The following is a 22,561-nucleotide window of genomic DNA, read 5'->3' as shown; positions in this document are numbered from 1 at the left end:
TCACAAGCTAATTGTACAATATTTCAGAGTCTGATTCTTTTTGTACAGCAAAATAACGTTTTGGTCATGTATACTTATTGTGTATCTAATTTATATTTTAATATATTTAACATCTACTGGTCATCCTGCCATCTAGGGGAGGGGGGGAGGGTAAGAGGTGAAAAATTGGAACAAGAGGTTTGGCAATTGTTAATGCTGTAAAGTTACCCATGCATATTTCCTGTAAATAAAAGGCTATTAAATTAAAAAAAAAATAAAATAAATAAAGTAATCACCCAATGATTAAAAAAAAGAGAGAGAGAGAAATGAGGTCTGGATATATAGATTTGGGAGTCATTTGCATAGAAATTATAATTAAACTCATGGATGCTGATGAGATCACTGAAGCTGAAGGGAGAGAAGAGGACTTAGAACAAAGTTCTGATATGTCCACATATAGGGAAGAACCAGACAAAGATGAAGCTTAAGATGAATTGGTGGTCAGCAAGATAAAAAGGAAACCATAAAGGTAGTGTTATCAGAACCCAGGGAGAAAGCCGAATGAGGAACATGAAAGTACCTGTAAAGATGTATGTGAAATAACGTGAAATGAACAAAGTAACTGGAAAAACAAGATATACAATGACTACAAATGTGTAAGTGGAAAAATACATTCAGAAGTATGTAGAATGATTAGTTTACAGAAAGAAAATTAAAAAGGAGACAAGAAATAATTAGTGAAATAAAGTCTTAGGTATGGAGTCAGAGTTCAAGTACTACCCCTGATGTTTACTCTGTATGGCAGTGGGCAGGTCATTTAATCTTTCTGAACCTTAATTTCCTCCTTGGTACCTATTTTATAGGATTGTAGTGAAAGTATAAAAGTATTTTACATTTAAACTTTAAAGCAATATGTAAATATCAATCATTGTTGCATTATATGTTGAAGTTCATATATTCATATAGTTTATTTTCTTCCATTTATTGTTAATTCCCTATGCTTATTTTTTAGCTTGGCAGTTTGGGTTTTTTTTTCTTGTTCAAATTAGCTTTTGATTTATCAGCTTTGTTGTTTTTTTCCCCGTTCTCCACCCTACTCCCTCCTCCAAAAAAAATTTCAGGTTTATTCCTCATTTTGAATTTTGTTTAGCTTACTTTGGCTTTCAAATTTTCAACTTTTGTATTTACTTTGTGATCATCAGTTTGTTGTTTTTTTAATTTTAAAAATTTGAATGTTCATTTCATTTGTCTTCTTACTTTCCTGACAATATAAATGTTCAGAGAAATCTGTTTTTCTCTAGGGACTATTTTGACTTCATTCCAGAAATTTTGATGTGTTTTCCTTATAGTGATAATTTTCTTGTAATGTAGTTATTGTTTCTATAATTTGTTCTTTATTCTCATTATGTAGATAGCATTCTTTTGACTCCATCTTTCTGTTCTTTTTTAAAATCACATGATTTTTAAATCATGTACAGTATATTTACTATATCTGGTCTTTCTTGCAATTATTTTTTTCATTCTGAACTTATAGCAAACACAAAATAAAATGACCATTTTCATATACAAAGCAGAAAATAAAAAAGCTCTGAATGTATATCACAATTTACTGGATTTATTTTTTAGTTATTAGCACAAGATCATTTTGGTAAAGCTCTCGTATGAGACTGAAAAAATATGTATAGTTATTAATATTTCTGTTCACTAATCTATAAAAGTTGGTTATATTTATTCAGAGCCACAATTTCCTTCTTGTTTATTTTTCTGTTACATTGGCTTATTTTTATAAAGTTGAATTGACATAATGTACAATTATTTTCATTTTAAAATACAGATTTTAATTGATATTTTGCTTTTGCATCCTCTAGATTTTTCCCTTTCTCTCTTACAGAAGGCTCTCCCATCCAATAATTTTTTTTTTTCAAAAATAGAGGAAGAAAAAAAATTAAACCAGTCAGCATATCAGAAAAAAACAAGTCTTGACTTTATATGCAGTGTCCCACATTTGTGTATTCCCCTTCTCAACTTATGCCAGGGGAGGGGGAGGATGTCTTTCTTATCTCTTTATTCTTGGCTTCCTTTAAGTTTCAGTTAAAGTTCCAACTTCTTCAGGAAGCCTTTTTCAGTCCTCCTCAATCTTAATGCCTTTCCTCTAAGATTATGTTCCCTTTATCCTTATATATCCTGTTTATATATAGTTGTTTGCATGTTGTCTCTCCCATTAGACTGTGACCCCTTTGAGATCAGAGATTGTTTTTTTGCCTTTTTTTGGTATTTTCAGTATTTAGCAGGAGAGTGACTGGTACATAAATAGGTACTTAGTAGGTACTTACTCAATGCTTGTTGCTTTGACTAATTTGGCTTCAAACTTGTTCTTCATAATTTCACAGCCTTCATTTTTGATTATTTTGCTGTGGTGGTTCTTTCCATTTGCATTGTTATAATCGTTGTGTAATACTGTTTTATTGGTTCTGCTTGCTTCTTTCTTGTTTCTTGTTCTTTCCAAACTTTTATGTATTCATATTTATTGTTTCTTAAACAGTATAGTAGCATTTTACTACATTCTTGTGCCATAATTTATTTAGCCATTCCTCAATGAGATAACCTTTAACTTTTGTTTCCAGTTCTTTGCTGGAAATGTATTGCTATAAATATTCTGGTGTTTGCAGAGTCTTTTTGTCAGTGACCTCACTGGGCTATATAAACCCCATAGTGGAATCTTTGGGTCAAAGGATGGAATTTTAACCACTTCAATTGCATCATTCCAAATCATTTTCCAGAATTGTACTAATTCACAATTTTACCTCCAAGAAATTAGTGTGCCATAATATCTTTTCGCAATCTTCAGACATTAACCATCTCCACTTTTTTTTTTTCCAGTTTTCTGCCAATTTTTTGAATGTGAGGTGGAAGCTCGGGGTTGTTGTGATTTTAATTTATCTTAGAACAACTAGGATAGTTGTGATTTGTTTTATCTATGATGCTTTTAAGCACAATTGAATTTCTTTGTTAACATAGTATATCTTTGTTTTGTAACCTTATCTGAAATTGCATAGCTACTTTTTTTTTAGATGCAGATGAAGGATAATAAATTTTGCTCCAATTGGTCACTTTAAGTATGATCCTTTGTATATTAGCTATGTTTCTTGTATTATTTATTTATTGGCTAAAGTAAATAATTGGACTGTTTTCTAATCTATTCTGTAATTTGCTGTGTGTGTGTGTGTGTAGAATTGTCTATTAATATTCAAGGATAGAATTATTTTTCCCTCGATTAATTTCTGTTAAATTTTCTCTTTAAAGATAAAAATCAAAACGAAATTGCTATTACTTGTTTTGCTTGAAACACATGTAATAATCTTTATCTCCCCATTTCCTCTCTAAAATCTTACCTCTCATGTCTATCAGTCCAGACCCTTGTTCATGCTTTAAAAAAAAAAAGTCAAGTCTACTTTTTATTTTATGTAGACACTATTTTTCCTTCCCTTAGTGTATTTTAACTGATTTATATATATATATATATTTTTTTTTCTTTGTGTAGTATAAATAAGACTATGAGTCATGAGCCTTCTTTCTTCCCCATACCCTCTACCTCATTGTTTGAGTGACCTTCACCTATAAAACCCAGATTTCTTTTAAAAAAAAAAAAAAGGTCACTTCATTTCTGTGCCCCCACTTCCTTTCCTTCCTCTAGAACACTTCCTTTTGAACATCAGAATCCATAACTTTTCTCTTTTTGTTCATTCGAACTATCCCTAGGCTGGTGGGACTTCTAAGGGATGTTGGTCTTGCTATGTCCCTGTATGTAAATAGTGATTCATTACTTGGTTGTTTCATTTTCTGTGGATGAATATTTGTTACACTTTTTTTTGGAGGGGAGGGTTGTTCCTTTGAGTTTGCATTTTCAAAATCCTGTTTAACTTTGTGAGGTTTCCTAATGAGAAATTTTTTCCTGTTCCACTCTTTTTTCCTTTGTCTTTCTTTTAGTGTATTTGATACATTTCTTGTTCTCTTAAAGGTTATGAAGGAGAAAACTGCACAGATTTAGTACAGCTTTTTGGAACATGTATTCATTCAGGATTTAAGAATCTTTAGACTATCTGAGATAAGAGATTAAAATTATCCTATCTATATTAAAACAGACTAAAGCAGAGCTCTGATTCAATGGCACCTTATTAAAGGGTCCATGCTCCTCTCCAGTGAAGTAGACCTCAAATCTTTCTCATGATCTGAGATGCTTCTTCCTTCCAGGGCCCTTTTATAGAGCTATATATCCAGTCATTAAAGAACAGTTATACCAAATATAAAATAATTCCATTGATTGACATATGACACAAGCCAAGTAACAGCAGAGTCACAAGTTGGGTGAAGTAAGGAATATCTCCACACAAGGAGGATAGGCTTCTCCTTAAGTTGACAGGAGAAAATGGTACAAGCTATCACAGACCTAAGTGGTCATGAGATGTTCCCCTGCTCCTGTTGGACAAGGGATTGGTCCAGAAGTTCAAACATATTTTGGGGAACTTTCCATGTATTGTCATCCTAGCCAGGCTGGGCTGGATCACCATGAAAAGGAAAAACAAGGGTGGAGGGCCTTTAGTTAACTTCCTATAGTTAAGTAAGTGAACTTAAAATCTGCAACTCACAGCTCAGGGCCTTATATACATAACTTTAATATGATTTTATCAAATTGATTAATACTGATTGGAGTAGAGTAAGAATCCAAATGAATTATTTTTTGCCACTTAAGCCATCCAAAAGAAGACCCATTTTGTTGCTGTTGAGTTGTTTCAGTTGTGTCCAGCTCTTCTTAACCCCTTTGGAATTCTTGGCAAGCATACTGGATTGGTTTCCTGTAATGGGCGGAGGCTTGTACCTGGTACCCAAGCACGTGAGGCTAAATAGTAATTGGACTATACTCTATTAATATATATACTTAGATAAAGAATAGCCCCCGCCCACTCTCTGTGCAAGTCCTGATGTGTTGTATAGGAAATGATGATTTTGGTGGGTGGAGGCAGAGGGGCAGGAAGAGAGGCGGAGAGAGAAGGCTGGCTAGGTTCTGTTCTGGTGGCTGCTGGTCTTGTGGCTTCTGGTCTGGCTAGCTTCTTGACTTAGCTGCACACATTGCTATTGCCGATTCCCTTCTACCTCCAATTTTTCTTCATCTCTACTGAGAATAAAGATTGAATATTTTCCCCCTAACCTGAATTCCTGACTCTGGCTGATTTTAAAATACGCAGTCTTCACAGTTTCCCATTTCCTTTAATTCATTTTACAGATGAGGAGACTGAGGTAAATAGGATTCAGTGACGTCACACAATTAATGTGGTCTGAAGCCAGATTTGAATTCAGGCTCTCCTGAATCCAAGTGCTCACTGTGCCATCCAGCTGCCCCTCAAAAGGCTCTGGACATTTTTTTCAATCAGTCATGAAAGAAAACTGCCACATTCTTGGGGTCAAAGTAAAGATAGAATCCACCAGACACTTAGGAAGAGAAACTCCTAACTCAGAACTCCTAGGAATGTCATAGCCAGAATCCTTCTAGGTCAAAGGGAAAAAGTGCAAAAGAAGTGCATGTTCCTGGGTACCAAAAGATTTAGCAATTACCATTTTATAGGAATGGAAGGTAAGTACATGTGTGGAATGAACAGAGAATGTTTTGGGGCAGAAAGTGCCCTGGAGGGGGATGTCATACCTGAGCTGAATCTTAAAGAAAAACAGAAATTCCAGAAGATCAGTATTCCAAGCAGTGGGGACTGCCAGTATAAGAGAACATGAAAGGGAAATGGGTGTTGCCTCTGTCTGATTATGCAGATGAGATTTGTAATTACTCAAGAGTTTCCCCTCACTATCCAGCCCAGGAAAAACCAAATGGATGTAGTCTATTGTTCAGATAATGACATGCAACTACATGCACGGTCTTGAAGAATTTCTCTTAATATTATATCCGGGATCAGCAGGCCAGCAGAGAAGGAGTTAGGCCTAGAATTAAAGAGGAGGTAGAAGAGAGAAAATTGGGTTTTCTTCAGAAAATTGCTTCTTTATTGAGCCTACCTTTCTTTTAGAAACAAAAGACTTATTAAAAAAAATTAGCTTTCTGGTATACAATGACTGTGAGTCATGGAATAGGAGGTAATTAAAAAATTGAAAACAAATAGCACATAGAAAACAATGGAAAGGATGTGAGTAGGCTGTAACATATAACAAATAAGGAAATTTGAAGAGCAGAGTAAAGGATATCATTTATGATTTTTTTTTAAGATGGACTGATGACATGGTGATTAGGAAAAGATAAATTTTTACCCTGAATTCTTCGGTAATATCCTTACAGTAATAGAAATGTGAGGAAGTACTGAGGAGGATGGTTATCTCCTACACTGTAGTGAATTTGTAGGATACATGCAAGAGTTGAATAGGATGGACAGACATAGATAAGTTATGCTCCACATCATAGAAATTAACATCTGAATTAATAATAGATTTGTTTGAGAAAAATGTAAAATCTTATATTTGAGTTACAAAATTGACTGTACAAATATAAGAAATGGGAGGTTTGGTTAGAGAAGTTTTTCTAAAAGAGATCTGGAGTTTTAATGGAATGCTAGCTCTCAGTGTAAGTCAGCAATATGATATGATAGCTAAAAAACATGAGCTACTTGAGAGGCACAACTTCTAGGAATAATGAAAGGCTAATTCTATTGGACTCTGTCCTAAGGAGATTACATGTAGCTTATCGTGTTTAATTCTGGCCCCTAGAATTTAAGACAGACATTGGTAAGCAGAAGAGTGTCTAGAGAATGGCAACTAGAATGACAGATGACCTCAGGTCTATGTCATGTGAGTATTAGGGGAAGAAACTAAGATATATTTAACTTGGAGAAGAGCAGAGAGGAGGTTATGAGAGCTATTATTTTCAGTTACTTGAAATTCTACTAATTTTTTTAGTTTCTAGAGCATAGAACTAGGAATGTTATGTAAAGTGTATACACACATTTAGGTTTGATAATAAGGAAAAAATTTCCCAATATTGGAAGCTATGCTAAAGGGTAATTGGCTGTCTTAGGAGGAATTAGATTTCTTCTTATTTAAGTCTTCAAGTAAAGTTTGGTTCACTACCTACTCACTGTGTTGCAGTAAGGATTCTTTTGATGAATTTGGTTGCACTGGATGGACTTTGAGGTCCCTTTCAACTCTGCTTGTGTGTCTTTTGACCTCAATGGTGTTTTGAAGAAATTGTGGTCAGAAATGAACTTTTATGTATCTCTTTATATTCCTTAAAAATATTCCATTAATGAGGAACATAAGGAAGGATTAGTAACATTTAAATAGCTGATTGCTAGATACTTCCCCCTCCATAGTTTGAGTGTCTCTGCTTTTGGGTAGAAATGGATTCTTATTACTGTGATGGTAATAGGGTGATATTCTTTATTTCTATTTGGAACTCAGAAGGCACCATCCGTAGTAACACTGCTAATTCAGCTTTACTCTTTGTTAAATTTAAATAGGCTTTTGTGGGACTGACCTGAGCATTTAATTATTTATGATACAATTTCTGTGAGAAAATTCCTGTGAGAAAATTCCTGTTGAATTCAAAGTGATTGACTTTAAAATGAACTTTATGAATATAACTCATTCATAAGTGTGTTATATTGCTTTCTAGGATTTCCTATGTTGGTTTATTTATAGTTTATAATTTTCTTGAAGAGAAGAAAGCTGTATAATGGCAAGATGAAATAAAAGACAACAAATATACTGTCTTTTTGGCTATATGTAATTTCACATTTGATAGATTTTTTTTTGTTCATCATGTTGAATGATGGTTAAGGAAAAAGTAGCATTTAAGATTAATTATAGCATTTCCTGGTTAATAAAGCCATACAAACAATTTAAAGTAGTCAGCAGTAGTATAATGAAAATGGCACTAGACTCAGAGTCTAAGTCTCTGCCCTAAGTTGCTGTATAACCTCAGACAAATCATTTACTATCTAATCCTTAGGTTCTATACCTGTAAAATGAGGGTAATACTCACCCTGTCTCCCTTGCCGGGTTTTTGTGAGAATTAAATGAGATAGTACATGGAAAATACCATCTAAATGTCAGTTACTAATATCAGCTGTGGTTTCAAGCATTTACCATGTGCTTAGGGCCATTGCTGCTGGTGGTATAAAACCTCTTCCTCTCTAGGGCTTCTTATGTTTAGTGTCCTTTAAGTTCTGATTAGGGAGATAATCTCTAGAAAGATAGATAGTAAGATAGTTAAAACACCAAGAATTTAGTAAGCACTCTAATCAACTCTGACACAGGCAAAGATGAAAAGGACCTTCATCTCAAGGAGCTTACATTCTGATAGGGGAACATAACAACAGGTTAAAGGGAGCTGAACAGTGAAACTCAAATAGGAACAAGGTTCAGAAGTCCAGAAGACTAGTGGAACTGAAATAGGAATGAACATGGCTAACTTGGACACTTCCTCACATGGCTGTTCCAGAACAAATTCTCCAATCAGAGGAAGGAGCCAGAGGGACAAAGGCATCCTGAAGAGGAGGAAGACTGCTAAGAGACAGGCGTGAACAAGTTTAAACCTTTTTTTTTTTTTTTTACAATTCTATTTCAGTATTTTATTCATTTAAATACATCATTCTAAGGAGTCCATAAGCGTCACAAAGCTGCCAAAGGTCTCCATGAGAAAAAAAAATGTTAAAAACCCTCATACTGTCCTCTTCCTCTTTGAATCTCCTCCTTTCCCCGTCCCTCTCACCTCTGTCTTTCTGTAGTATGACAGGTATTTGACTGATTAATGTGTTGTAGTTTAGTCTCTTACTGAAAACATACCATAGGTATAGTGAGAAACCCAACTTGGGATGAAAACTTCTAGTCCTAGGATAACAATGGTGGCCTGTGCTCTCTTCCAATCCTAAACTTTTTACTTTTCTTTCCACTCAGTAATTTCAAGGTTTTATGAAAATGTAAGGGAATTTTTAGTGGACATAATAATTTAGGATCATTGTCATAGAATGTTCAGTAAAAATAGTGAAAAGAATGTTGAAAAAAGTCTGGGAATTCTGAGCCCTGATTTTAACACTTGCTAACTTTGGAAAATTCACTTAATTTCTCTGACTGTCAGTTTTCTGGTTTGTACACTGGAGATAACTTTTACACTACTCAACCCATAAGTTTTTAATCTTTTCTCTTCTCAAACTTTAAAAATGCCCATTTTACAGATGAAAAAACTGAGGCTCAGAGAGAGGCAAAATGACTACTCACATTTCCCTGACTATTCACACAAAACCAAGTACTTGAGTTACATTGTCAAGATATACATATATTGGAGCAAAGGAGAGGTAATAAGGCATTATAGCAGAGGGATTTTGAGAATTAGAATGGAGGGAAAAGGAACTCCAAATAAAAGAAAGCATCCAGGAAGGCAGTACCTTTTGAAACTTAAATATGAGAATCAGTTGAAAGACTGACTCCTTAATTAAAATACTCATGTTGCCATATTGAAGAAAGATTAGTTTTATTTGACTCTAGGAGGGGGTACTGGGTCAAATTCATATGCAAATTTTGGTTATCAGGAAAAATTATAAGGAAACTTTATATATAATATTTATTTATATTTATATTACATACAAAGTTGGAAGAAATATTGAAGTACATTGATTTTACCTCCTTTAGTTTACACAAAAGAGGTGATTGAGGCACAGGGAGGTTAAGTGCTTTGCCCACAGTCACAGAGCTAGCTTGTTGACACATGATTTGAAACCAAGTTTTGCTGACTCCAAATTTAGTGCATTGACCACTTCACTCACCATTGCTGCCTTAGAAGGGAGGGAGGAAGAAAGAAAGAAAAGGAGGGAGGAAAGAAGGAAGGAAGGGAAGGAGGGAAGAAAGAAGGGAGGAAAGGAGGAATGGAAGGAAGAAAGGAAGAGGGGAGGAAAAGTCAAAGGGTTCTGATTGACTCAGAATGAATGTCAATTGCACTCATTTCCACTTTGGCTAGAAACCTTGAGGGACTTCCTCTCCCAGATTTATTTTGTTTATTTTTTGGACTAGGTGAATGAGGAAATTTTTTTTTTGCCTCAGTTGCTACCTAGCCTTAATCACTGAATGGGCAGTCTGTTTGCTCCACTATTGTTCAAATGTGATATAAAGAGATCTAGAATATGGCCTTAGCACATGAAAACAGGAGGGGGGAGACTGTGGCAGCCTTGTGACGAGAATGGACAAGACTTGCCAGAATGGGCAGGCATGTGATCTCCATTATTGGAGTTAGGTTAACAGTTTACATACAGTATTTCATTTGAGTCTCAAAACAGTCTTATGGTGGGTAGTTGAAATCTTGTTATTGTTCAACAGTGATACCTTTTATAATACTTTTTCCATGGGAAAATATATTTTTGAGTGCTATGCAAGTAGTTTATGAAGAATGTTTGGTGCATATAACCTGTTTTTACATTGGAGACTGCCCATTTATCAAAATGCTGTGTAGTCCTTTAGACTACACAGAAACTCTGTTGTATGGAGGTGGCAAGTTCTATAGTTCTCATTTTCCACTTGGAAAAAGATTGGCATAGATTAATAGATTGATGTACCAAGGTTGATTTAACATTAAAAATAAAACAACAACAACAACAAAAAAAAAAAAACAGGACTCTGGCCAAGATGGCGGAGAGGATGCACACCTCTACTTAAGTTCTGTCTTTTCTCTCAGAATAATTTACTTCATGACAAGCCTTGGAATTTGTGCTTGACTGAAAAAAACCCACAAATAATTACCAAGAGGAGACATCCTCAAAATTCTCCAGAAACGTTCTGTTTATATATATATAAAGATATATAAAGAACACATGTATAATTCGTTCTAGAAACTAGAGGTGGAAAGGAAATTGTACCAGAAAAAGGGTAAAGTGGGGGTACTACATTTCACGAAGAGGCAAAGGAAACCTATTATATTTGAGAGAAAGAATGGAGGGGGATGAACATAGTGTGTATCTTATTGTCGTCAGAATTGGCTTAAAGAGAAAAATATTAGACATTCCATTTATGGTGAAACTTCTCCCACCTCATTGAAAAGTGGGAGGAGAAAAGTGAAAAGGGAAGGAGTAAGCTAAGCGGAAGGGAATACAGAAATTGTGAGAAAAAAGAGTAAGATAGGGGGAGGAACTCTAAAGTGGGGATAAGGATACTAAAAAGGGAGGACTGAGAAGCAAGTGGTGCTCATAAGTTTAATACTGGGGAGGAGGATGAGGGGGAAGGAAAGGACAAGAGCATAAGCAGGGGTTAAAAAAATGGCAAGTATCTTTGATTTCCTTCACAAGCTAATTGTACAATAATTCAGAGTCTGATTCTTTTTGTACAGCAAAATAATGTTTTGGTCATGTATACTTATTGTGTATCTAAGTTATATTTTAATATATTTAACATCTACTGGTCATCCTGCCATTTAGGGGAGGGGGTGGGGGGGTAAGAGGTGAAAAATTGGAACAAGAGGTTTGGCAATTGTTAATGCTGTAAAGTTACCCAGGTATATATCCTGTAAATTAAAGGCTATTAAATAAAAAAAACAAAAAACAAAAAAACAAAAAAAACAAACAAAAAAAAAAACAAAAAAAAAATGGCAAGTAATACAGAATGGGTAATTTTAACCATAAATGTGAATGGGGTAAACTCCCCCATAAAGAGGACATGGTTAGCAGGCCTGGATTAAAAGCCAGAATCCCACAATATGCTGTTTACAGGAAACATACTTGAAGCAGGGTAATACATACAGAGTAAAAATAAAAGGTTGGAGCAGAACCTACTATGCTTTAGGTAAAGTCAAAAAAAGCAGGAGTAGCCATCCTCATCTCAGATCAAGCAAAAGCAAATTAAAAGAGATAAGGAAGGGTACTTTATCTTGCTAAGGGGTAGCATAGATAATGAAGCAATATCAATATTAAACATATATGCACCAAATGGTGTAGCATCTAAATTCTTAAGAGAAATTGAGAGCTGCAAGAAGAAATAGACAGCAAAACTTATAATAGTGGGGGATCTCAATCTTGCACTCTCAGAATTAGATAAATTAAACCACAAAATAAATAAGAAAAAGAAGTCAAAAAGGTAAATACAATACTAGAAAAGTTAGACATGATAGATCTTTGGAGAAAACTAAATGGAGACAGAAAGGAGTACACTTCCTTCTCAGCAGTTCATGGAATCTATACAAAAATTGACCATATATTAGGACATAAAAACCTCAACTTCAAATGCAGTAAGTCAGAAATAGTAAATGCATCCTTTTCAAACCATGAAGCAATAATGAAAATTACATTCAATAAAAAAGTCAGGGGAAAATAGACCAAAAAATAATTGAAAACTAAATAATCTCATACTAAAGAATGATTGGGTGAAACAACAAATCATAGACATAATAACTTCACCCATGAAAATGACAATAATGAGACATCATTCCAAAATGTGTGGGATGTAGCCAAAGCGGTAATAAGGGGAAATTTTATGTCTCTAGAGGCCTACTTGCATAAAATAGTGAAAGAGAAGGTCCATGAATTGGGCTTGCAACTAAAAATGCTAGAAAAGGAACAAATTAAAAACCCCCAGTCAAACACTAAATTTGAAATTCTAAAAATAAAAGGAGAGATTAATAAAATAGAAAGTAAAAAATTATTGAATTAATAAAACTAAGAGTTGGTTCTATGAAAAAACCAACAAAATAGATAAAACCTTAGTAAATCTAATTAAAAGAAGGAAAGAGGAAAATCAAATTGTTAGTCTTAAAAATGAAAAGGGAGAACTCGTCACTAATGAAGAGGAAATTAGAGCCATAATTAGGAATTATTTTGCCCAGCTTTATGCCAATAAATTCAATAACTTAAATGAAATGGAAGAACACCTTCAAAAATATAGCTTGCCCAGATTAACAGAGAAAGAAGTAAATTGGTTAAACAATCCCATCTTAGAAAAAGAAATAGAACAACCTATTAATCAACTCCCTAAGAAAAAATCCCCAGGACCAGATGGATTTACATGTGAATTCTACCAAACATTTAAAGAACAATTAACTCCAATGCTATATAAATTATTTGAAAAAATAGAGATTGAAGGAGTCCTACCAAGTTCCTTTTATGACACAGACATGGTACTGATACCTAAAGCAGGTAGGTTGAAAACAGAGAAAAAAAAAATACAGACCAATATCCCTAATGAATATTGATGCTAAAATCTTAAATAAAATATTAGCAAAACGATTACAGAAAATCATCCCCAGGATAATACACTATGACCAAGTAGGATTTATACCAGGAATGCAGAGCTGGTTCAATATTAGGAAAACTACTAGCATAATTGACTATATCAATAACCAAATTAATAAAAACCATATGATCATCTCAATAGATACAGAAAAAGCATTTGATAAAATCCAATATCCATTCCTAATAAAAACACTTGAGAGTATAGGAATAAATGGACTCTTCCTTAAAATAGTCAGGAGCATATATTTAAAACCATCAGTAAGCATCATATGTAATGGGGATAAACTGGAACCTTTCCAGGTAAGATCAGGAGTGAAACAAGGTTGCCCACTATCACCATTATTATTCAGTATTGTATTAGAAGCACTAGCCTCGTCAATTAGAGTTGAGAAAGAGATTAAAGGAATTAGAGCAGGTAATGAGGAAACCAAATTATCATTCTTTGCAGATAATATGATGGTATACTTAGAGAACCCCAGCAATTCTACTAAAAAGCTATTAGAAATAATTCACAACTTTAGCAAAATTGCAGGATACAAAAATAAATCCATATAAATCCTCAGCATTTTTATACCTCATCAATAAAATCCAACAGCAAGAGATAAAAAGAGAAAATCCATTCAAAATAACTGTCAATAGCATAAAATATTTGGGAATCTATCTACCAAAGGAAAGTCGGGAATTATATGTGCAAAACTACAAAACACTTTTCACACAAATAAAGTCAGATCTAAGCAATTGGAAAAATATCAAGTGCTTGTGGATAGGTCAAGCAAATATAAAAAAAGATGGCAATATTTCCTAAAATCTATTTAGTGCTATACCAATCAGACTCCCAAGAAACTATTTTAATGACCTAGAAAAATAACAACAAAATTCATAGAAGAACAAAAGGTCAAGAATTTTGAGGGAATTAATGGGGAAAAAATCAAATGAAGGTTACCTAGCTGTACCTGATCTAAAACTGTATTATAAAGCAACGGTCACCAAAACCATTTGGTACTGACTAAGAAATAGATTAGTTGATCAGTGGAATAGATTAGGTTCACAAGACAAAATAGTCAATAACTATAACAATCTAGTGTTTGACAAACCCAAAGATCCCAACTTATTGGGATAAGAATCCATTATTTGACAAAAACTTCTGGGAAAACTGGAAATTATTATGGCAGAAATTAGGCGTGGACCCAAACTTAACACCATACACCATACTTATCTTTGATAAGATCAAAATGGATCTAAGGCTTAGGCATAAAGAACAAGATTATAAATAAATCAGAGGAACATAGGATAGTTTACCTCTCACACTTGTGGAGGAGGAAGGAATTTGTGACCAAAGAAGAACTAGAGATCATTATTGATCACAAAATAGAAAAATTTGGTTATATCAAATTAAAAAGCCTTTGTACAAACAAAACTAATGCAAAAAAGATTAGAAGGGAAGCAACAAACTGGGAAAACATTTTTACAGTTAAAGGTTCTGATAAAGGCTTCATGTCCAAAGTATATAGAGAATTGACTCTAATTTATAAGAAGTCAAGCCATTCTCCAATTGATAAATGGTCAAAGGATATGAACAGACAATTTTCAGATGATGAAATTCAAACTGTTTCCATTTATATGAAAGAGTGTTCCAAATGACTATTCATCAGAGAAATGCAAATTAAGACAACTCTGAGAGACCACTACATACCTGTCAGATTGGCTAAGATGACAGAAAAAAATAATGATAAATATTGGAGGGGATGTGGGAAAACTGGGAAATTGATGCATTGTTGGCAAAGTTATGAATGGATCCAACCATTCTGGAGAGCAATCTGGCATTATGCCCCAAAAGTTATCAAACTGTGCATACCCTTTGATCCAGCAGTGCTACTACTGGGCTTATATCCCAAGGAGATACTAAAGAAGGGAAAGGGACCTGTATGTGCCAAAATATTTGTGGCAGGTCTCTTTGTAGTGGCCAGAAACTGGAAAATGAATGGATGCTCCTCAATTGGAGAAGGGTTGGGTAAATTGTGGTATATGAATGTTATGGAATATTATTGTTCTGTAAGAAATGACCAGCAGGATGAATACAGAGAGGCTTGGAGAGACTTACATGAACTGATGCTGAGAGAAATGAGCAGGATCAGGAGATCATTATACACTTCAACAATGATACTTTTTGAGGATGTATTCTGATGGAAATGGTTATCTTCAACAAAGAGAAGATCTATTTCAGTTCCAGTTGATTAGTGATGGACAGAATCAGCTACACCCAGAGAAGGAGCACTGGGAAATGAGTGTGAAAGGTTTACATTTTTGTTTTTCTTCCCAGGTTATTTTTACCTTCTGAATCCAATTCTTCCTGTGCATGAGAGTACTGTTCGGTTCTGCACACATATTGTATCTAGGATATACTATAACATATTTAACATGTATGAGACTGCCTGCCATCTAGGAGAGGGGATAGAGGGAGGGAAGGGAAAAGTTGGAACAGAAGTGAGTGCTCGGGATAATGTTGTAAAAAAATTACCTATACATACGTACAGTCAATAAAAAGTTATAAAAAAAAAAAAGACTTAGGCAAAGGAGAAGAGAAGAGGTGAAAAACAAACAAATAAACAAAAAAACCAGGCTCTCCAAACCCTTACATTCTGTCCACTGGACTTCTGCTTTAATTTGTATAGTACCTACCTGTGAAGATTAAATTTTCAGTACACTTAAATCTTTTTGTTCAAGAAAAACCTTGATTGATTATTTATAAACTCTTCAAGTTTAGGAACTATGTATTCAGGCTTATGAATACATTGGAATGTTAGCTGGCATTGCCTCATTTTGAAATGCCTGGGCTATAACTAAGCTCCTAATTCCACTTAGGTGGGAGGAAGTGAAAAATAGAATAAGGATTCATTCTTATTATTTTGGTATTTCTCTTGTAGCTGTAGATATTTTACATTCTTAGACTGCTTGGCCAAGACATTTTTTCTACTGGCCAAACTGCAGGTCAGCATTAAATTGGTGATGGTACCTGGTTGGTACCTTGGCTAACTCACAACAGAGGGATGATGCATAATTATTCCTAGAGTCTTATCAACTCTAATTCCTATCTACAACCCTTTCTGTAGTTCTATTTATATTCTTCATAGGATGTAATACAGTACTATGTGCATTGTAGGCACCAGTAAATATTCATTGAATCTTTTTATTTTACTGCTGTTTGCTTTCTCACAACTTGAAATCTAGGCATCCTATGGATCTGACACATATTGTGCTCAGCTTCTTGAGAAACTTTACCAAAGGAAAAGGAAGTGATATTTCTCACCCCAAAGCAAAGATCCATCAAAGTTAACATAAAACATTGTCATATATCACAGTACAATAATTAAATGGATTGATACATATTTTACTTGATTCTTTGCAGAAGGCCAGAAGACCAGTAACATGGACTACATATCACCATTGTTGCTCCTTAGATATTTTTTACTCTTCTGGCCATGTTTTCAATGTGTTCAAATGAATTTGGTTTTGAAATGGGTCAGTCCAGAAGGAAAAGAACCACATCTTGGCCCCTGTCATCAAAAGTCTGAATTGGAATCAATTAATCAAATCCATTTTCAACAACTTGTTTTTTTTCCTGTTTTGATAAAATTTAGGTCCCCAGGCAATTCAGTCTACTTCACAAGATCACCAAGTGAATAGCAGTAGCTCTAAGGTAAGACTGTCTAAGTAATGATCAGTGGGGGACTGTAAACTGTCATCTTAGTAAATAATGTGTCAGCCTGGAGCATGCTGAAGACAGAGCAGCTCTGAATCTGCAGTTTGGTTTTCAATATAGTTTGGGCTTTTTTATCCCTTGGGGAGAATTAACTGTTGAACTGTCATATTCTTTGGTTAAAATTACCTTTTCTTTTTCAGTGTCAACCAGCTCATTGTGGAGAACATGCCCTGGCTCAAAAAAGATTTGAATTTTAGGCGAAAACAAATTTCAACTATTCCAGTTTATACAATGTCATACTTGATTCCTTATAACTTTTGTCTCTGAGTGACTCAGAGTTGGAATTTAATTCTAGTTTCTAACATGAGCAATTCTTTGTGGTGATTCATAGAAAGGTTTTGGATTCCAATTCTTAAGGTCTGTTTTTTGTTCTGATGCTGACTCTGACACTGAATGTGTGCCCCTGGGCTGTTGGCTTTCCCATCTATAAACTGGAGGGGGTCACACTGTTTACCTTACAGGGCTGTTATGAAGATTGAGTTTTGTAGAACTGAAATTGCTATTTAAATGTGTCATTATTGGAAATTGTTGAATAAATTCTGTACAATTTAAAATTGATTTTCTGGGTCAGATGTATTTATCTCTAAATTAAAGCCAAGTGAATTTACACAATTGCATAATAAGGTTTAAATTTGATCTTTTGACTCCAACTCCTTATCTCTGATGCAGTGCTATTTGTGATGTGTTATAGAAGTCATAGTAGGAGGAATTGGGGATGATGTTTTCTTTCTCATACTTTGTTGAGTTAGGAAGCAAAGATACCTAATGAGGGGTACAATGTTAGTGTGAACCCTGCAACTTGTCTAAAAACTAATCTACTTCCTCCTACCCACCCCCACCCCCACCCCAGGCAGTTGGGTTTAAGTGACTTGCCCAGGGCCACACAGCTAGTTAGTGTTAAGGGTCTGAGACCAGATTTGAACTCAGGTCCTCCTGACTTCAAGGCTGGTGCTCTATCTACTGTGCCAACTAGCTGCCCCAACTAACCTACTTTTTTTTTCCAAATAACCTACTTTTCAAGAACAATTGTTTAAAAAGCCACCTTTTAAAAATGACATTTTATTTTACTTTCTCCGCAAAAGTCTTACTCTGGCATCTCATTCTGGTGTGGTGGTGATACTTGTTTCTTTTTTCCTCACCTAATTGTATTATTTTCCATCTGTTTTTTTTCTTTGTGTTGTCCACAATGAAATTTTAAAAGGCTTTGTCATATTTTCTTTTCTTAATATTTTCTGGAATAAATTACTTGGGATAATTTTAATATCTATGATCATGACTGGAGGTAGTGACAAGCCAAATGAGAACTTGGAAATTCTGAGCTGCTCTTGGCCAGTTTGCATGAGGAGAAGACTGCCTCTCAGAACTGGGAATACTTCCACCTTTAAGACAGAGGCACTGTTTTTTAGTTCTAGTATGACCTTTGGACCATGTTCAGGAAGCTCAAGCTCTGGCCAGTCTTATTGGTCTGGAAGTGCTATGAATGCAGGCTTATTTTATATCAGTGGAGGCAGAATCAGCAAAGAGGGAATTACTGATCTTGAAATATTGACATTTAGAATCATCCATTTAAAGTTTTAAGAGGCCTTACAGTTCATCTTGTCTAGCCTCCTCATTTTGTAGGTGAGGAAACCAAGGCTCAAGGATGTGGTGTTGTTTTAGATACACATTTAATAAGTGTGTGATGTGGAAGTTGAAGCCAAGTCTTTCTGACTCTGAGGCTAGTGTGCTCCCCCTTCACTAACTGCCTCAGAAGCCGATGTTTTTTTTGCCCTAACCTTTATTTCACCATCACACAACCTTCCTTGTTGTCTGTAAAACCCCATACCCTAAGTCTTTCACTCAGTAAGCATTGGTTAAGTGCTTACTTTGTGCTGGGCTGTGCTGAGAATACTAAAAAAGGCAAAAATGCTGTCCCAGGCTTCAAGCTGCTCACATTGGAGGAAATCCCAGGTAAATAACGTTGTGCATTCAAGATAGTTAGAGTGTAGGTAGACTCTGAGGGACCAGAATCATTAAAGGCTTCTTCTAGAAGGTCCTGTTTGAGCAGCGTCTGTAAGGAAGCCGGAGAATCTAAGAGGTGAGATGAAGGGGAGAGCGTTTCAGATACGGTGTGCAAAAGCATAGTGTGGGGAGGCAATTGCTTGGTGAGAGAAGTACAAGAGGGTCCGTGTGGAGGGCAGCAAGTGGAAGAAAGAGCGGGTTCTGTTTTGGACAGAGTGAGTTTAACAAGCCTGTTGGACATCTGTTTGGGGATATTCAACAGGCAATTTTGACCATAGCTCAGGAGAAAGACTAGAACTGGATACATATGCCTGCAAATCATCTGCCCAGAGATGATAATTAACCTCATGGGAGTTGATGAGCTGGCTCACCAAGTGAAGAGAGTAGGGAGAGAACAGAGTAGAGGCTCAGGACAGAACTTAGATGGCAGGGAGGAGGAACCAGAAAAGGAGACTGAGGAAGACCAAGAAAGTAGATGAGAGGAGTAGAGTCAGGAAAACTTGGAGAACAAAGAAGGTCAAAACAGCAGTGTCAAATGCTGCAGAGTTCGTTGAGAAGTGCTATTAGATCTGGCAATTAGAAGGGATCATTGGTAACTTTGGAGAATTAGAAGCCAGATTGAGAGCATTTAGTATCTTGTGAGAGTACAAGGAGGAAAGGCCCTGGATATAGATAACTCTCCCAAGGAGTTTAGTCAGGAAGGGGTATTTAGGTGTATAGGACAATAACTGGCAGGAATGGAATGATCAAGTGAGGGATTTAAGGATGGGGGAGATAATGGGCATATTTGCAGACAGCAGGAAAGGAACCGATAGCTAGGGAGAGAGTATGAAGATGAGAAAGTGGAGTTAATAGTAGGAACAATTTGCTGGAGAGTTTGAGAGGAGATGGTATCAAGGCTGCATGCATGTATGTAATAGACACTTAGCAAATGCTTATTGCATTTATTTACTTGATGAGTTTTCCTTGGAGGGAAGAGCCACTCCTTCACCTAAGATCTTTGTGAAGTAAAATATGTTGGAAGAATATGTCTGAATAATGAAATGAAGAGGAAGAGATATTGGAAATGCTGTAGGTAAATGATCAGTTTCTTCAGTGAAATATTTGGTGAGCTAAAAGAGTGAATGGAGCAAGGTTTGCAATATCTATTGAACAGAGTGGGATAATGAATTGTTTAGGGAGGAATAGAAGGCTGTAGTGGAAACCTACTTGAGATTAGATAGCATACATTTGTAGGGTAGCATGAGTTCAATTATTATCTCTGCACAAATGATTTACAGTCATATTCATAAATATATTATCAGTTCTAGTCTTTCTCCTGAGCTGTAGTCACACATCTCCAATTGCCTCTTGAACATTTCAAAATGGATGTCCAATAGGAATATTAAAGTTACTATGTCCAAAACAAAACTCACTCTCTTTCTTCCATTTGCTTCCCTCCATGCAATCTATCATCCAGCCATACTAATCTTATAGTTTCTCTCACAAGATATATCACCTCCATTAGCTCCATTCAGTAGCATGTGCACAAGAACAAAGGAGGTAGATGTTGGGAGAATTCAGGGCTGGTGCTTTGCTAAGGGTGATCACATAGTACCAGGAGTCAAAGAAATTGAGGGCAGAACATATTTTAGAGTTGAGTTGATTCACCAAGAAGTCAAAATAGGGGAAGGTTGTAGAGGCTATTCTGTGAATGAATGATATCTTGGAAAGAACTGAGAGGTGCAGAAATTAGAGGTGATAATAAAAATGAAGAACAAAGAGGATATAAGACCTATGGAAAAATGGAATAATACTTAGATATCTTTTTAGAGAGAATTCCTCTCGAAACAGAAGCTTCTAGGTAAGAATCAAACTACAAAGAGATAGCCACTCTATGACTCAGAATGTATTTCCATACCTTAAAATAAATCTCTTATCAGAAAAGCCAAGAAAAGACAAAAAAAACCCACAAAACTTTTTCTTTAAAATTGGATCAACTTCATCAAGTTTACACTTAGTAAAAGATTCAGTTTTGAAATACTGTTACTAGTATACAATGTCTTTTGAAAAACTCACACTTATATATAGTCACTTCTACTGTAAAGTGACACAAATTCCTAAAAATTACCATGCTATGAAAAACCTTACAGGGAGAATTTTAGGTCTTATGAAAAAATGGGGTTAGGAGCAGAACACTCAAAAATTTTGTCAGTGACACATAGGGAATAAATAGGATCCTAATAAAAATAGTAGTCCAGTTTTATGTGTGTTAATTGTTTAGGAAATACGTTCATGTTCCATTGAATTGATTCCCACAACTCCAGGCTGCTGCTGGAGGTTCTCCCAGTCTGGGTTGGGATATCATTGGAGTCGCAACTTGTGAATTATTGTGAGGTAGTACACACCTTTTCTCAAGGGTGAAATAGAGTACAAATAAATGAGAAATTCCTATTATGCCCAAATTGTTCCCTAATACAGTAGCAAGTTCACGTTTTCAAAAGCATTATAGCAGAATTTTCTTCTTAAGGTTTTCAGAATGTTTTTCCTCTTTAGTAGGTACCTGGTTATAATGGGTAAATTAATAGGTAAAAGTACAATTACTAACCCCTTTTACAAATGAGAAAACTGAGGTATAGAGATTTTTTAAATTGCCTACAGTTTTAACTAGTGAGATTTTTAGAATATAGAGTGAAAGCTGGAAGGGATATTAGAAGCCATTCAGTCCAACTGCCTCATTTAATAGATAAAGAAATTGAGGGTCCATAGTGGTTAAACAATTTGCCCAGAGTCATACAGATAATAAATAGTAATAAAATAAAATAATAAATTACAGAGCTGGGGTTTGAATTTGAGTCATTTTTGTTGGAGTTAGGACTTGAATTCCAATCTTCTGATTACCTTGCTACGTGACCATGACCCTAATCCTTGTAAACTTAGGTGAGAATGCCAAATCTTTAATAGAACAAACAAACAAAAAACCAGACATCATCAGAGATGTGGTTAGAATGGTGTACAGAATTGATGGTCCTGAAAAGAAACTGAATTTGATATAAATTATTGAAAAATTTTCTTGGTTGTATATTTTTATTAAAAGTTTTTCATCATTTTGCTATTTTCTCTCCCCCTTTTTTGGTTTCCTTTATATATTGCATTTTCTCTGGATTAAAAATAGGACTCTCCCCCTTATTCTTAGGAGCTCTAGGATAGGAAAACTGTTCTCAGGATCTAATAAAGGAAGAAAATTGATTGGAGCTTGTTTTAGACCCCCAGCCTTGTCACTGATGCACAATTTAATTTATACCATCAAAGGGGAAAAATATACTTTTCTGTTTTCAGAACAATAACTGGAGCCCTCAACAGGAAATGTAAAATGGAAGTCCTATATGTTAGGGTGATTTGTTCAATAGAATCAGGAAGTGATGCTGTGTGGCTGATTCTCAGTTCTTTTTTTTCCCCTTTAGCTAAAGCCATTTTTTCTCAAGTCAGGACCACTTTCTACTTATAATCAGCAGTTATGGTTGACATGTGTTATTCAGCTGGATCATTCAGATGGTAAGACTGGGGGACAGATTTTTTTTCTGTA

General features: G+C 35.2%; 1 protein-coding gene across 4 annotated transcripts in view; it reads left to right on the top strand.

Annotated features, from left to right (window-relative positions):
• TMEM181 (transmembrane protein 181) overlaps nucleotides 1-22,561 on the top strand; it is a 101,738-nt gene that overhangs the window by 41,334 nt on the left and 37,843 nt on the right. For all 4 annotated transcript variants that reach the window (XM_031937557.1, XM_031937554.1, XM_031937556.1 and 1 more), the window contains 2 exons: nucleotides 16,874-16,932; nucleotides 22,440-22,530. In XM_031937557.1, the coding sequence (XP_031793417.1) occupies nucleotides 16,874-16,932; nucleotides 22,440-22,530 (150 nt within the window). The remainder of the gene's footprint in view (nucleotides 1-16,873; nucleotides 16,933-22,439; nucleotides 22,531-22,561) is intronic.

This window comes from Sarcophilus harrisii, chromosome 4, assembly GCF_902635505.1.
Source record: "Sarcophilus harrisii chromosome 4, mSarHar1.11, whole genome shotgun sequence".
In the NCBI taxonomy this organism is placed as follows: Eukaryota; Metazoa; Chordata; class Mammalia; order Dasyuromorphia; family Dasyuridae; genus Sarcophilus; species Sarcophilus harrisii.
Note: the sequence above shows the minus strand (reverse complement) of the source record. Positions and strands in the feature narration are given on the sequence as shown.